The sequence below is a fragment of the Chaetodon trifascialis genome, chromosome 16 (assembly GCF_039877785.1).
Source record: "Chaetodon trifascialis isolate fChaTrf1 chromosome 16, fChaTrf1.hap1, whole genome shotgun sequence".
Lineage (NCBI taxonomy): Eukaryota > Metazoa > Chordata > Actinopteri > Chaetodontiformes > Chaetodontidae > Chaetodon > Chaetodon trifascialis.
Genome location: NC_092071.1, coordinates 12,989,896 through 13,003,714, shown reverse-complemented (window position 1 = coordinate 13,003,714; position 13,819 = coordinate 12,989,896). Strand labels below are relative to the sequence as shown.

Genomic DNA, 13,819 nt, shown 5'->3' with positions numbered 1-13,819 from the left:
AGCCTGTGAGCATCCTCCCCTGTCTGACCTGTCTTACCAGCCCGACTCTGCGCCTAACTGACGGGTGACTACGACCAGGGAGCACTATTAAATGTTAGGAGAGTTTCTATCAGTGCCTGGCAGTCCTGTGTATCATAATGTCCTTTCTGACATGAAACTCCCTGAGCATTCATAGCTCAGAAGTACCTGTGAAGACGGTTTTTCGCTTGCCCTCAGAAGGAGAGGTCTGGACTGTCTTGGTGCCTTGGCATTTCAAACTGGACAGGTGCTCCACCTCCAGGATGTTGCTCTTAATGGGCATAGACAGTGGGTGTAGAAATCTGACCTCCTCTTCTTTCGACACAGTGCGCAGAGTCTAAGTCTGTTAACCTGATCACACACTCTGATGATGCCAGAGACAGAGGATAAGTTTGCTACACCTCTGCTTTCGGCATATTTAATCAAGGGAATACAAGTTCAAAGACAGAAAGAAAGAAGAGGAAGAGATATTGGTGCTCAAGATATTTCGGCTCCTCGTTCCAGCCATCTTGTAGCTGAAGACAAATACTGATGCAACTTCAAGTTACGATGCAACAAAAAGATGCATAAAACCAGAGAGCTGCATCCAGCGCCAGATTAGATACCAATCTAACTGATTTCCACATATCTCATTTCAGGCATATGCTTGTGCATGATGTGTGCTTTTGTGCTTGTGCTACACATGGACGTGTATGCAGGATAGAGAAGGTGAATATGCATTTTGTGTGTGCATCTTTTATTCATGCCACTGTGACTTGCAGGAGCCATCTTGAAATTACATCTTTAATGGCCATTGATCCACTCCACCCCAGGGAGCTGGATAGTATAAATGTAGTCCAAGCGCAGACTTTTTAGGCAGTGTGCGGGGTTGTCTAATGCTGCAGAAATGACTAAAAATGTATTTTCTTGTAAGTGGAAAACTTCTTTAAATTCCTGAAGTTAATTCTTATTTTATTGTTCACAATGCCGCTAGAGGTCTCATCCTCCTCGGCGTCATCCTCTCTGAAATAAGCTCCAGGAGCTATTGCCTATTTGCTTTGCTCAATAGCTCTTTCCAGAGCAAACCTTAGAATAATGATGGCCACCTTATTCTGTTCTCACTCACAACAGTCAAGGACAATTACCCATAAATGAAGAAATAGCCGGCGCTATTTCAAAAGGTTGTTCAGTCACTGTTCGGCTCTTCAGCGAACAGGCAGACTTGGGCGATAGCGCACTGAAAAGTCAGCAGACAACGACCTAAAATAGTGCGGGGTATGTCTGCAGTAATAGTTTCTTGTCCTTGACTAACAACTTTGACAACAGACTAGGTATGTGACCGCAAGCATATTTGAATCAAATCTTTGTGTTTTTTTTTTTTTTTTTTTTCTCCCTTAAACCCCCTTGGAATAGAGTTATCCTGTAACACGATGAAGCAATAACCCCTACAGTTTAGGTCAGAGAGTATGATAATACGAGTCTGATAGCGAACATCCCCACCCTTATTTGAAATAAATATTCATTTCATCTCTGCCTTGCTTGGTCTCCACACAGCTCCCTCTGGTTCAGTGGTGTGTAAACAAGTGCTACATGTGGTGATATTGGCAGAGGTCTCTCTGGGTTACGGTGTGTAACTGAGATAGAAATATATCATTACTGGGTGGGGACTGAAGGGATCTGAGGGACAAAGACACTGAGAAATAAGAATATTGGATTCTGCTCCACACACACAAGCTTATGTCCTTACATGTGGGCTGTCTGCTCCATCTGTCTGTTTTGCTCACATAGACCCACACATATACGCTGATACACACCCACACACTTAGCATAGGGTGTCCGTTAACTGCATGCGAATGGGTGATGGACTGCTCCAGTGACTCTGCTGGTAATATAATCTTCTCTATTCCCCCAGATCCCACACCAATATGTCACAATTGTCATTTATTCCCAGCATGGTCACCCACAATCAGATGGCTTTTCACATTGAACACACCCCGATCCTGTCAGGATGATGAACACTTCAAGTGCACTCGCACACACCTACACACGCATGCATGGATTGTGTATAAACATGCGGCGCTCTCGATGTTCATGTTTATTTATTTAGTCAGTCTTAAGAAGAAAGTCAGAGCAGCAGAGACTGGCTCGCTGGGTTGGTTTTGATCTCCCCATTTAGATGCAATACAAAGTCCATTTACACACAAATAAACTCTCCACTGCCGCCATATATAACGAATCAGACCGAGTGGTGTCCCAATAATAATTCACACCTTCCTATTGCTATGAGAAAGTGGACCAATTAGTGGCAGGAACGCATTCATGGTGTGACAAAGAAGAACTGAATGTGAAAATGTGCATGTGTCAATCATGAGCTCGAGAACAGACTTTTTCTTTCCCGAACCAAACATGTCCTGAATACGTCTGACAAACGCATCACACTGAGCAATGAGTTGCTAATTAAAAACAGACACCTACTTGTCAGGAAAGACAGGGTATTAATCAAGGGATCACAGTTTCCTTCAACTTTGAGACCAACAGGCGTTTCAGCATTTACAGATACCTTTCAAACCTTTTAAAAATTATTTCAAAGGGTGTAATAAAAAGGCAGTGGAGACCAGGTAAGCCCCTAAGGGAAACACTCCCGTAAAAGTTCACAGATTTGGTTTCCTCCATCCGGAGTTTTAGCATACAGGATGTTCTGAGAGAAGTCTGAATAAACGCGATGACACAGATTCATTATCATCTCCCAACTAGTTAATTAAATGAAAAGATACCACGATATCTGCTTAAAACTGTGTGGAAAACCGGCATTGATTTGGACTTATCTGCTTGCTTATCTGGACCCTGGGAAACCCTAATGCGTGATAGCAAGCTGAGCTGTCTGGGCTTAAGCTCGGGTAGAAAGGGCGTAATGGCAGACGCTGAGAGAGCTTCTGGGTGAAATTCAGCGAGGGCCGAAAACATCACCTCCGATCGAAATTCCTGACGAGTCCAAAAGCGGATCTGACAAGAATCTTCTAATCTGACATTTGTATAAGGTCTCAAAGTTCTGCTTTCTGTTCTGGGACAATGTTGCCAAGATTTCCTTTCAAAAGAGACAAATGATCACACAATGCTGACGCTCCGTTTCCTGTCTTTGCATGAGCAATTTAAAAAAACCTGCTTCCTATATCATGAGGATCAACAGTGTTGCACTGCAGAATGCATTTACACATAAGGGCAAACCTGAACACACCATTCGTGTTCTTTCTAGGCAAATGACTGCAACCTTGTCACAGTGAATAATGCACTGATATAAAATTGCACAAGGCCCAAATTAAAGATAGTCGTGTGCCAAGTTGAGGAGAGAATTATAGCATCTGACCTTAATAAGAAGGCATATCCTCTTGAGACTACCTTCACTCCAAAGCACCAAGGGTATCTCTGACTACCTGTTAACTTTCTGTGGTAAATTAAAAGAACATTATGTCCTGGCTATGTTTCCATTTGCCTTACAGGGAGCTCCTCTCTCAGTAGTAGGCCACTGGGAGAAACCATAATCACCCGTGGAGACACAATAAGCCTGTAAGGAAAAATACTCTCTCTGCTAATTAGTGTATACTCTTTTTCATGTCCCCCAGAGGGGAAACAAGACGAAATATAAAGTGGAGTGACAAACTACTATAATACATTAGTTACATTACAAAAATGTAGAAAAAAACCTGAAACAATCAAACAACACGCGACCTGGGGGTCCACTCATAAACATAGAATTTAATAAGTGAAAGATTATTGCCAGGCATAAAAGTGTGATAATGGTTATAGAGAATAACAAGTACTCTGTTTAATTTTAATGAAGGATGTGCAGAACATGGTTTTGTCAGTGTTAATGAGAATAAGCACAGGAAGATTATTAGCAGCTAGCTTGCTGGTTCACCGGTGTTACCAGGTGATTGTTAAGGTGTCTTTATTGTAGTAGAAATGTGTTTAAAACACTTGACATAAAAAAATATTGTAAAACATATTGTACATTAAGAACAGGAATAAATGTGCCCCAGATACAAAAGAGATCTAGTCAATGCTGATACCAGGGGAAGAAAAAAAAAAGACATAACAGCAGAAGGAGAAAGCATTAACATGCAAAGTTAATAAGCAGAAATCATGCATGCTCTGGCAAAAACGATTTTTGTGGTTTATTAATCCTTTGTATAAGCAGGGAAATGAACTCTGTGAAGTGTCTGTGTGTTTCGCATTCCAAATGCGCTTTTACTTTAAATTTGACTACATTTAATTGGGAATTTAGGATGTGCAACACCTGGCTGCTTGTTATTCACACGACTGAGGTTCAGTGATCTGTTAGGTTGAACAAAGATTGTGACAGTCTCTTTTCCAAAACTGCGCTGTTTTTTTTTTCTTTTTTTTCGACAGTTCTAACAAAGAAAGAAGGAAAAACCCGTGATTGTCATTCCTGTCTCTTTGTTTGCGCTCACAGTCACTTAAAAAGGGTGATTTACATTTTGTTATCTGGCTTTAATCTGCTCTGAGAAACAGCATAGAAACCTTGGTAAAAGTTCTGCAACTGTGCTGCTGATCTGCGACGGTCTGTCCCACTGGGTTCTGCAGTTTATTTGATACAGAACCGCATCTGTTTCTCTCTTCCTCAAAAACCTTATTTCATCATTTCATATCCCTGGCTCTCGTTTCTTTAATATTCTCTCTCTCTTTCTCTCTCTCTCTCTCTCTCTCTCTCTCTCTCTCTCTCTCTCTCTCCCATTCAAACAATTACAAAGCGGATGGTTCATCAAGTAGAACAGAGCAGGAGCTGAAATGAGGTGTGTAGTCCAGTCAGTGTGGTTTAGAACGGCCCTCTGATAACAAGGGAGGTTAATGTATCGGTCTCAGGCCAGAGGACACATGCTGAATCTGCTCTATTAGAAACAACTTGTTCGGAACAGAAACACACTGTCGAGACATCCGCTGCAGCAGTTTCATGAAGCCGGTTTTATGAAACGGACATTCTGTATTTGAGCGTTTTATAACACAAATTTGTATTTTCTGGCACATTTGAGCTCTGTTTGTTTATTACGAAGCAGGCTGAGCCATGCTGAAGTGTGATAATCAATACATTTTAGTATCTGACAGCACAGTGGAGATGGCCTAATTGAGTAGTTTATTCCAACGGAAAGCTAGAACTTGGCTTCAGAAACATCAGTGAACACTTATAGACCTTATAGAGCTAATAGAACAGTGTGATTATCTAATCTATATCTTTATGAAATATATTATCTAGTCAGGTCCAATCAAGGAACAGCTTAGATTTTTCAAAAGCACATTATGTATACATAACCAGGCATTAGTTTTATCTGATCTTATCCTAATTTCCCCTAAAAATGTGTTGTCATCCACCATAACTCTCATCCTCAAAGCCTTGATTACTGTCTGAAGCAGATTCAGATACAGGCGTTACATACCTTTGATCTCCTTTTCATTCCTGAACCAGCGCAGGTCGGCGGCGGGCTTGCTGCCCTGAGTGATGCAGGTCAGAGTGATGTGGTCTCCCTCCATGGCGGGCTTTGTCAGGCCATCAATCTCTGGCTTCTCTGGCACACCTGAAGGATGGAGTGGAAATCACTGCGATGGAACTAATTCACACACAGCGGTACGCCATTATGCAACAATAACATTATTATGCCTTATTGGAAATTCTCCTCCAGCTCGCGCCCCTGCAGGGAGATTAGAGAGCAGACTACAGAGCAGCATCCCTGAACAGTGTCCTGCTCAAGAACACATCAGGGGGAAATCTTGCTGACACACTGGTGGATTGTCTCTCTAAACATCGGGCCATCCTCTTCTTTAGGGGTCACTTCACCCAAATTACAAAGAAACACATTTTCTCACATACATGTAATTGTATACAGGTGTTGATTTTCTTTGACCGGGCAGTGACATGTCTGTCTCTGCGCCAGGTCAAATACAACAGAGGTGAATAGTGTTTTGTTTGAGATGCTCACAGAATTGAAAAATGACATTTAAAAAATTCAACAGCAATGTGTCCTCCCCCAACCAAAGCCCAGGTCCTTCTGGGTACTCAGGCAGACGTTGGTGTGAACACTTTTCCCTGGAACTATTTTCTACTAAAGAAATACCACCTATAATGGCAAAACAAAACAAAATATGTCCTCATGGCTAAATCCACAATGTACGAGCTAAAAAATATGTTGCTTCTTTTACGTGTGTGGCTTGTGACCACAGAAGGTTGTACAGAAAAATGTTCATTATTGGCCTTTTCTATAATGACTGTTCTTAGTGTGTAGTGTCTGCCCTTCTAATGTCAATGAGCAATAAGTCTGCCTCAGGCTGAGTGACTGAAAGGTCTGTCAGTCAATGCCATTGACTGACTCCGGCCTTGTCCGTCTCACCACCTCCTGTAAGGTTTATTACCAGAATTAAAGGTCTTGCTCTTTGCTGTTTACCATCCTTTTACATACACAGTGCATACACAGTGCAGACAATGGCTGCAGCTTGGCAGAGACAGTATTCAGGGAAATCTAATGCACGCAATTTCCAATGCGTGTTTTCCTATGCAAAGTGACTCATGGCTGCATGATTTTCAAGTGTGTAAAGTGCAAGTGTCACTATATCTAACTAAGCACTGTGGTGCGTGTGTGAGTATGTGAATGAGTAAGTGTGGCTTGACTCAGAAAAGTGTTAGATGGTTTTTCTCCCAGACTGAAAAAGAACAGATCAAATACGATGTTCATCTTATACAGTCACGTTCCCCTTGGGTGGCTAGAGGCTGCAAAGCTTTAATCTTTGTCTCTGTTTGTGTGTGTGTGTGTGTGTGTGTGTTCTCTGCTCATGCGTGTGCATCATGGATTTGTCTGCGCTGTGGTGCATTCGTGTGTGCGCATGAATGTTTAAGCACAACCAACAGCATTTTAAAGACATGAAAAAGAAATGAGAGCTCGATTTCTGAGGCGGGGTGGAGAAACTTTGCTGTGGTCATTGTGATCACACTGCTTTATGCTGATCCACACATTGTATAAATACAGCACAGTTTTGTACGAAGAGAGACGGCACCTTTAGAAAAAGTTATCTGGATTGTCACGTTGGACAGATTGCCATGAAATTTTGTGCAGATATTCGTGAGCTCCAGTGATGAAATCTTGGTTTTTCCCTAACTTTTCCTCCTGCACCACCACAAGGTTCAAATTTGTGGTTTTGAGTGGCATGACGGCTCCTGGATGGATTGCAATTAAGGGATTACCTGTAAGAACTCTGGTGACCCCTTAACTTTTACATCTGGCACCACCATCAGGTCAAAATTTTAATTAGTCCAACATGTTGTTTTACAACCTGCAAAACTAACAACATTCCCATCAGCCTCAGGTGTGCTTTGTGTTTTAGTGCTAATTAGCAATGTTAGCATGCTAACATGTTAAATTTAGATGGTAAACATGGGAAATATTGCACCTGCTGAACTTCACCATGTTAGCAAAGTCAATGTGAGCGTGTTAGCACCCTGACGTTAGTATTTAGCTCAAATACAGTGTGAGTAGAGCCACCTGAATCATTTTGGTGATTTATTTAGAACTGTATTTATAATGTTTTACAATTTGTTTTTGTGGTAATAGATAAGCACATGCTGGCATTTATTCACCAAAATATTTTGAATGATTTGAGTGTGAAGCTGATTTTATTGCACATTTAATAGTTTGGCATTTTGTCCAAATCCTTTTCAGTGTGTTCTTGTGTTCGTTCCCAGCACTCACTGTCCTGAAACAGTGGCAGATAAACCAGACCATTCCCAGACCATTTTGAATGTTTATTAAATCTCCCCTCTGTTTCCTGGCTTGCACCATTAACTATTGTTCAGTATTGCAAAATAATTTTCTCCATATCCTTATTGAGCAGTAGCCTTTAATGTCTCTAATTCTCAGAATGCTTGTTAACACAGAGAGCCAGCTAATGGTCCTGGAGTGCACTAGCACATCTATTAACATTAGCGAAAACTAATTGGCGAGATAATAAGCGCGGTGGCAGGAAATGAGACAGTGTTTGTGTGGGCCGATGATCACAACACAAACACAACTAGAGGGCCTAGCTGTATGTTTTTATTTGTCTGCAGATGCAGGTATTTTGTGCCTTAAAGAAAAAACAAAAAACAAAACACAACCATAAATTTTTTAAACTGAAATTATAACTGAATAATTTTAGTAATTATTAAATCAACTTATGAATAATAATTGAGACGCTGAATGCATGAGTTTTTCTTTCTCCTTCTTAATGAAATCGAGCAAAAAATGTTAAAAAATTGCCCTTTCAAACCTCTGAAACATCCTGGGTTCTTTGGAAAGAACATCTGGCTTTTTCCTTGGCCTGCGGCCTCTTGTTCCACCTAATTTCACTGAAATCTCTTCGCACATTTTTTGCTAACTACAGCTAGTAGCATTGCACTCTTCCTTGCCATTTTGGTGTGGTGTTGTGATATTGGTCAGCTCCTAAGATTCAAAGAACAAGCAAGCCTATGTCGACAATAAGTCATTGAACGATGCCACCTTTTCTTTCCTGTCTTATTCTCATGATCTCTCCTACTTGCTCTACATATGTGTCCTCCACAGCTGAAAGCAACAAAGTCACACCTGTTGTTCGAACGCTGTTCAAACTAAATCTTGGACTTGGGTTTTTTTTTAACTATAGTCAGCCAGCTATCCATGAATGAACTTGTCTTTCAATGCAAGAACAAGAATTTTGTTTTAATGGTGGACTTACCTAGAACCGTCAGGTAGGCTTTGGCTGTTCTGACAGGCATGGTGAAGAGAGAACAGGTGTACATGCCTTCGTCAGACAGCGTGACATCACTGATACTGATGGTCAGCTCCGACCACGACGCATGCACCAGCTCGATCCTGTTGTCCCTTAAAGCTGGACAGAGAGACAGAGACAGACCGAGAGTTACAATGTGTTTAAACAGCAGCAAACTGAAGTGATGAGGGTTATCTCAGTGGGAGACACAGTTCAACTCCTGCAGTAGGATCATGTGTGTAGAAAACTGTGTAGATTGTTGTAGACCTTGATGTCCATTTTATACATTTTATGTCTATTTGGAAACACTGAAACACTGTCGACACAGACAAATCGAGATCAAAGAGGCACACTGAGAGACATCGATGATTGCAAGATGGCAGCAGCAGGACACAGCAAACTAGAACGAGAGATCAGTGGCGTGTTAATATTTCGCTGTCCCTCTATTACACGTGCCTATTGTTGACATAACAACAGCCATCAGAGTCTTATCCGACTGTAACACTACAAAGATGCCAGGCAGCGCACAGCAACTCAGCTTCTGCCATTATTTACAAGTGTGCTTCTCAAACTTGTTCTGTAGCTACAGCTCTTTGCACAAGAATATGCAATTTTGCCCATTAATTCTGAAATGCTAAACATGGTGGCATGGTATGGTTGTTGCCAATGCTAATTTCAACTACTTTGAAGTAAAAGAAAGCACTTGTGCTAGCCAAAACAAGTGTGGTGTAAGTAATGCATGCATGAATAGATTTAAATGCATAAACAATCAAACGTCGTATCGAAATGTGACCTGAAAACTGAACTTTCTGTTGATGCATCAGTACATCTCTTCAGTGGAATCATACTCATACAGTCTTCTCTGCTGGAAACTCTTGGAGACATTTTACTTATATGAAAATGTAATCTTCCAAAAGACACAACAGGAATGGAAATCAATACAGCAATAACAGGCTGAGAAAAAGGCCTAATCAGAATTTGGGGAGATGTGAGAGTTGAAATGGATCTGCTGAAATTGGATGGCTTGGTGAAAGATACTCCATGGTCTTCAAAGCACACTTCATATCTGTGAATCAGCGGGAGCACGCTCGGCGATTTCAGAATCGGATGACGCCTTGGAATTGACATGATTCGTGCCTGTTGTGTCCAGGGGGTGCATTGTGATGCACAAAACACAAGCGCACAAAAGACTTGTAAGAAAAGACCATGTGGATTGTTGAGTGCGCAGAACATTTCATTCATTCTGTATCGTGGCCTTGGCTGCTGAAGAGATTCATTCAAGTCGTCTTTTTCAAAGTACAACGCCTTTCTGCAAACTTTATTTAATATGAGCAGCCAAGGCTACTTTACTTTCACCCTCCATCAAAGTGACTGGGAGCCCACCTTGTTCAAGTGTGTGTGTATGTGTGTGTTGTGTGCGTGCTTAGGTTCAGCAGAAAAGAGGCTTGATTATCTGTGTACAGGCATTTATATTTTCTTTCATGTGAGGCCACATGAAAGAATATTCTTATCTTATGGTAATTTGTGAGAAATCATCTAAAAAGTAGAGCACCATGGTTTTGTAACCTCTCTACAGAGATCTGAAGAGTAAAGACCATTAGACAGTCTGTGTGCTGAGTACCTTAAAGAGTGTCTTGCTGAATGGTGAGAAACGAAACCCAAGGTATCCAAAGGAGTGAAACCGTGTTTCAACATCCTGAAGCTTAAAACCAGCATTAAAAAAAGTTCTTTTTTATTTCCCAAATCCCTTAACCTTCTCTGCTCACACACACCATGTCACTTTTTCCTCAAACTACAACACAAACCACATTCATTCACACTCTATTCACTCACCGGCCACTTTGTTAGGTACAACTTGTACAATCTATTGTGATCCATACAACAGCCTCTGTCTGTACAAATGTTCAGGTTTGACTGACACTGTCGTTTGACTGCATGTTTATTATTCAGGTTGAAGTTTGTGTTGCACTGAAGTGGATTATTTTGAGAGGTGTTTCTAATATTCTGTCCACCCCATTTTCATGAGAGGGGCAGAACATTTGAAACAACCCACTATCACACAAAAATTGGAAAATTATGAGTGTCATGGAAGTACAATTCATGGCAGAGTTGTTGTATTGGATCCCATTATATTATACAAGTCCCTAATGAACAGCCAGTGAGTTTATAGTCAATAAAAATATGACCAAAATATAAAAAGGGTTATTTAGAGAGGATGTGCATTACATTAACAGTGAATTCACCTTTGCAAAGAGTTTTTATTAACCTTCCACAGACATAATCACTGTTTAAAATCTAACTTGTGGCAACTGGTTGTCCTGCCAGATTCTGACTGATTTGATTGATTGAATCTGTGCCAACCGCTACAATATCAGCTGTGTTTTCACCCACTTACGGCTGTAATTTGTCAGTCACTGGTAAATGTCTGGCCCTTGAGGTGACTGTGAAAGGAGGTGTTAGTCACATAAGCTGCGTTCTTTTTTACAGTCCCTGTGTATGCATTGCTGCAGTGATCACAGAACTGACAAATGTGGAGAAATGTCAGTGAGCACACTATCTCATGTCATTTCGCCTGCCAAGGGATGGATAGCTCTGCTTTGCTGGTTCCAGGCTAAACACCTACAGTAAATGGCAGTAGAGTTGTAATCAGTTTGGCTAAACGACAGCTGCTCTCTCTCATTTATTACTGCATTTGTTCTGTACCTTCCCCTCCCTCGCAACACCGGTTATCTCTACATGCTGTGTACTGAGCCTGAGCAGGCGTGACACGTTGATATGAGCACATGACATATCTTTAGGCTTGGCACTGGCGACAGAACGTTCCTTTTTTTTTCTGTGTGTGTGTGTGTGTGTGTGTGTGTGTGTGTGAGTACACACGGCCATCAATGCAAGACCACCGAATTAGATTTAGTTTAACGCACTGCCAGTTCGGTTAATGGTGAGACCTGTCCTGAAAAGATAGTTGTTATCTTTCATGCAATATGTATACACACAAATGTATACACCTTGTTTCATCAAAGAATGAACGAGCACAAAGAATAGATTATTTGGACTGATTCTAGACAAAGAATAGCTTCTCTTTGCTTCTGTACATCTTTCTGTCAGTCTCTCGGTTTCTCTCCTTCCTGCTACCCCCACAGACCTCATTCTGTCGACTCAGGCAGCTCCACTAACCTGTGAGTGTGTACAAGTTAAACAATGCTTCTTTTCAGCTGTTGTCTTATTTGCTTTGGGCAAGGAAGTATGAGCAGGCAAATGTCAGAAAATACATTCACTCTTGCTGGCTGGCTTGCTGTCACGATGCAGCTCTGCTTTCTTCCTTCCCCGTCCTCAACAGCCCATTCTGGGAAGCTGCTCGTGTGAGGGATTGGATAGACAGATAGCTGTTTGAAAAGTGTATTCTGACTTGTTGGTCTAATTAAGCAAGGTAATGAGAACAGTGACTCCAAAGCTGTGCTGACATTGAATTTGCATTTCTAAAAAGAGGGCCAAATTGTAACGTGACTCGGTTGAAGCGACATGCTTCTATAACTGTGGCATTAAAACTTCCTGTCACGTCTCCTGCATGATGAACGCAGACAATAATATAGAACTTCAATACTCCAGTTTATTGAATCTGAAGATTGTGATAACTCAGATTAGAATTTGGATTTGGTAATTCAATCACGCTTGAAGTGTCATTCCTGCAGTTTTTCAGTGGTTACAGGCGGAGATCAGGATGGTTTAGATGCCAAAAAGCAGGATCATCCTGATCCCCCTGGAAGGATGGATTCAGGCTGGATTTAGAAACATGAAAGGTGTTGTATATAACCATGAAATCATGATAGAACTGGTAAGGATACTATAATACAGTCTTACCGAGGAAAAAAAAAAAAAAAAAAAGGTTTCATTCATTTAATCAACAAAATTTTAAAAGTAAAGACAAAATGACAAAAAAAATCCTGTTGCCAAGATTGTTTTTGATTTGTTTTTGATTACTTTCTCCAGAAACTGGGCATATAAATTGAAATAAACCTGATGCAAAGGTAGCATATACAGCTGTTCATAATAACAAGGAAGGAGTGGACATACACATGCAGTACACATGACTCAGATTTTTCTCATAAATGTACAACAAAGCACAAAGTCTGCCATCTATTTTCTCTATTTTCTACTCTCCCTTTTCTTCACCCTTGCAATGTAACCTCTGGTCTCTCATTCTCCACCCAGTAAAAGGTTGGATATTGACAGAGAGAGAGTAGAGGAGAGGAATGTATCCATTGCTATTTGTCTGCAAAGGTGCTGCAGCTGCCTGCCATCCATTAGAGACCATTAGTGCTGACAGTCCAGAATGTGTGCATGGACGGCGTTGTCGGCAACAAAGAGTGGTGGGTTTGTATTCCACAATTACTACTTAGTGAATTTACAATCATATGTTTTGCTCATTTAGCCCAGCCTGCGTCGCTCTGTGCATACAGAAAGAGAGGCAGAAAGCTGCAGGAGAGTTGTGTTTTGTGTGTTTGATTGCCTTAGTCTCAGCAGAACTAACACAGAGAACCTTGAGACGTGACAATTATGAGTTTGTCAAAGCAGACGCAGTTTTATATGCAGAAACCAAGTGGGGGTAGAAAGATTTCTCATCTTATTATGACTGCGGATGGCCGTGGGCTCAGAGGAGCCGTACGTGTTGAGGTTCCCCTGAATGCAGCCATGACCGATCAGATAACAGAGAATAAATGGCTATTGCTGCAAAGCCACAGGACTCAGGAGTTTGTTCCCAAACAGTGTATTCAGAGAGGGACAGAGGAGAGTGCGGAAGTGTCAGCAATCTCTTTTTAAAGAAATGTGTAGAGGATGAGAAGAAAGGCACATCTTTGAAAAGGAAAGCTGAGACACTGAGAAGCTGCGCAGAGAGAAGGTCACAGATGTTCTGTTTCTTTTAAATTAAAAGGGACATTTTTATTTGGAGGGAAGACGTTCAGTGAGCCGATGAAACAGTCTTACAGAAAGCCCCTGCCAATGGAAACAAAGAGGCATTTTATATGATGTTCAAACTGAA

The 13,819-nt window shown here is 41.2% G+C and overlaps 1 protein-coding gene across 4 annotated transcripts in view; it reads right to left on the bottom strand.

Moving 5' to 3' along the window:
* The window catches only part of cadm2a (cell adhesion molecule 2a), a 201,570-nt gene that overhangs the window by 32,184 nt on the left and 155,567 nt on the right, over positions 1-13,819 (bottom strand). For all 4 annotated transcript variants that reach the window (XM_070983711.1, XM_070983713.1, XM_070983712.1 and 1 more), the window contains 2 exons: positions 8,749-8,901; positions 5,448-5,585 (listed from right to left, as the gene is read on the bottom strand). In XM_070983711.1, the coding sequence (XP_070839812.1) occupies positions 5,448-5,585; positions 8,749-8,901 (291 nt within the window). The remainder of the gene's footprint in view (positions 1-5,447; positions 5,586-8,748; positions 8,902-13,819) is intronic.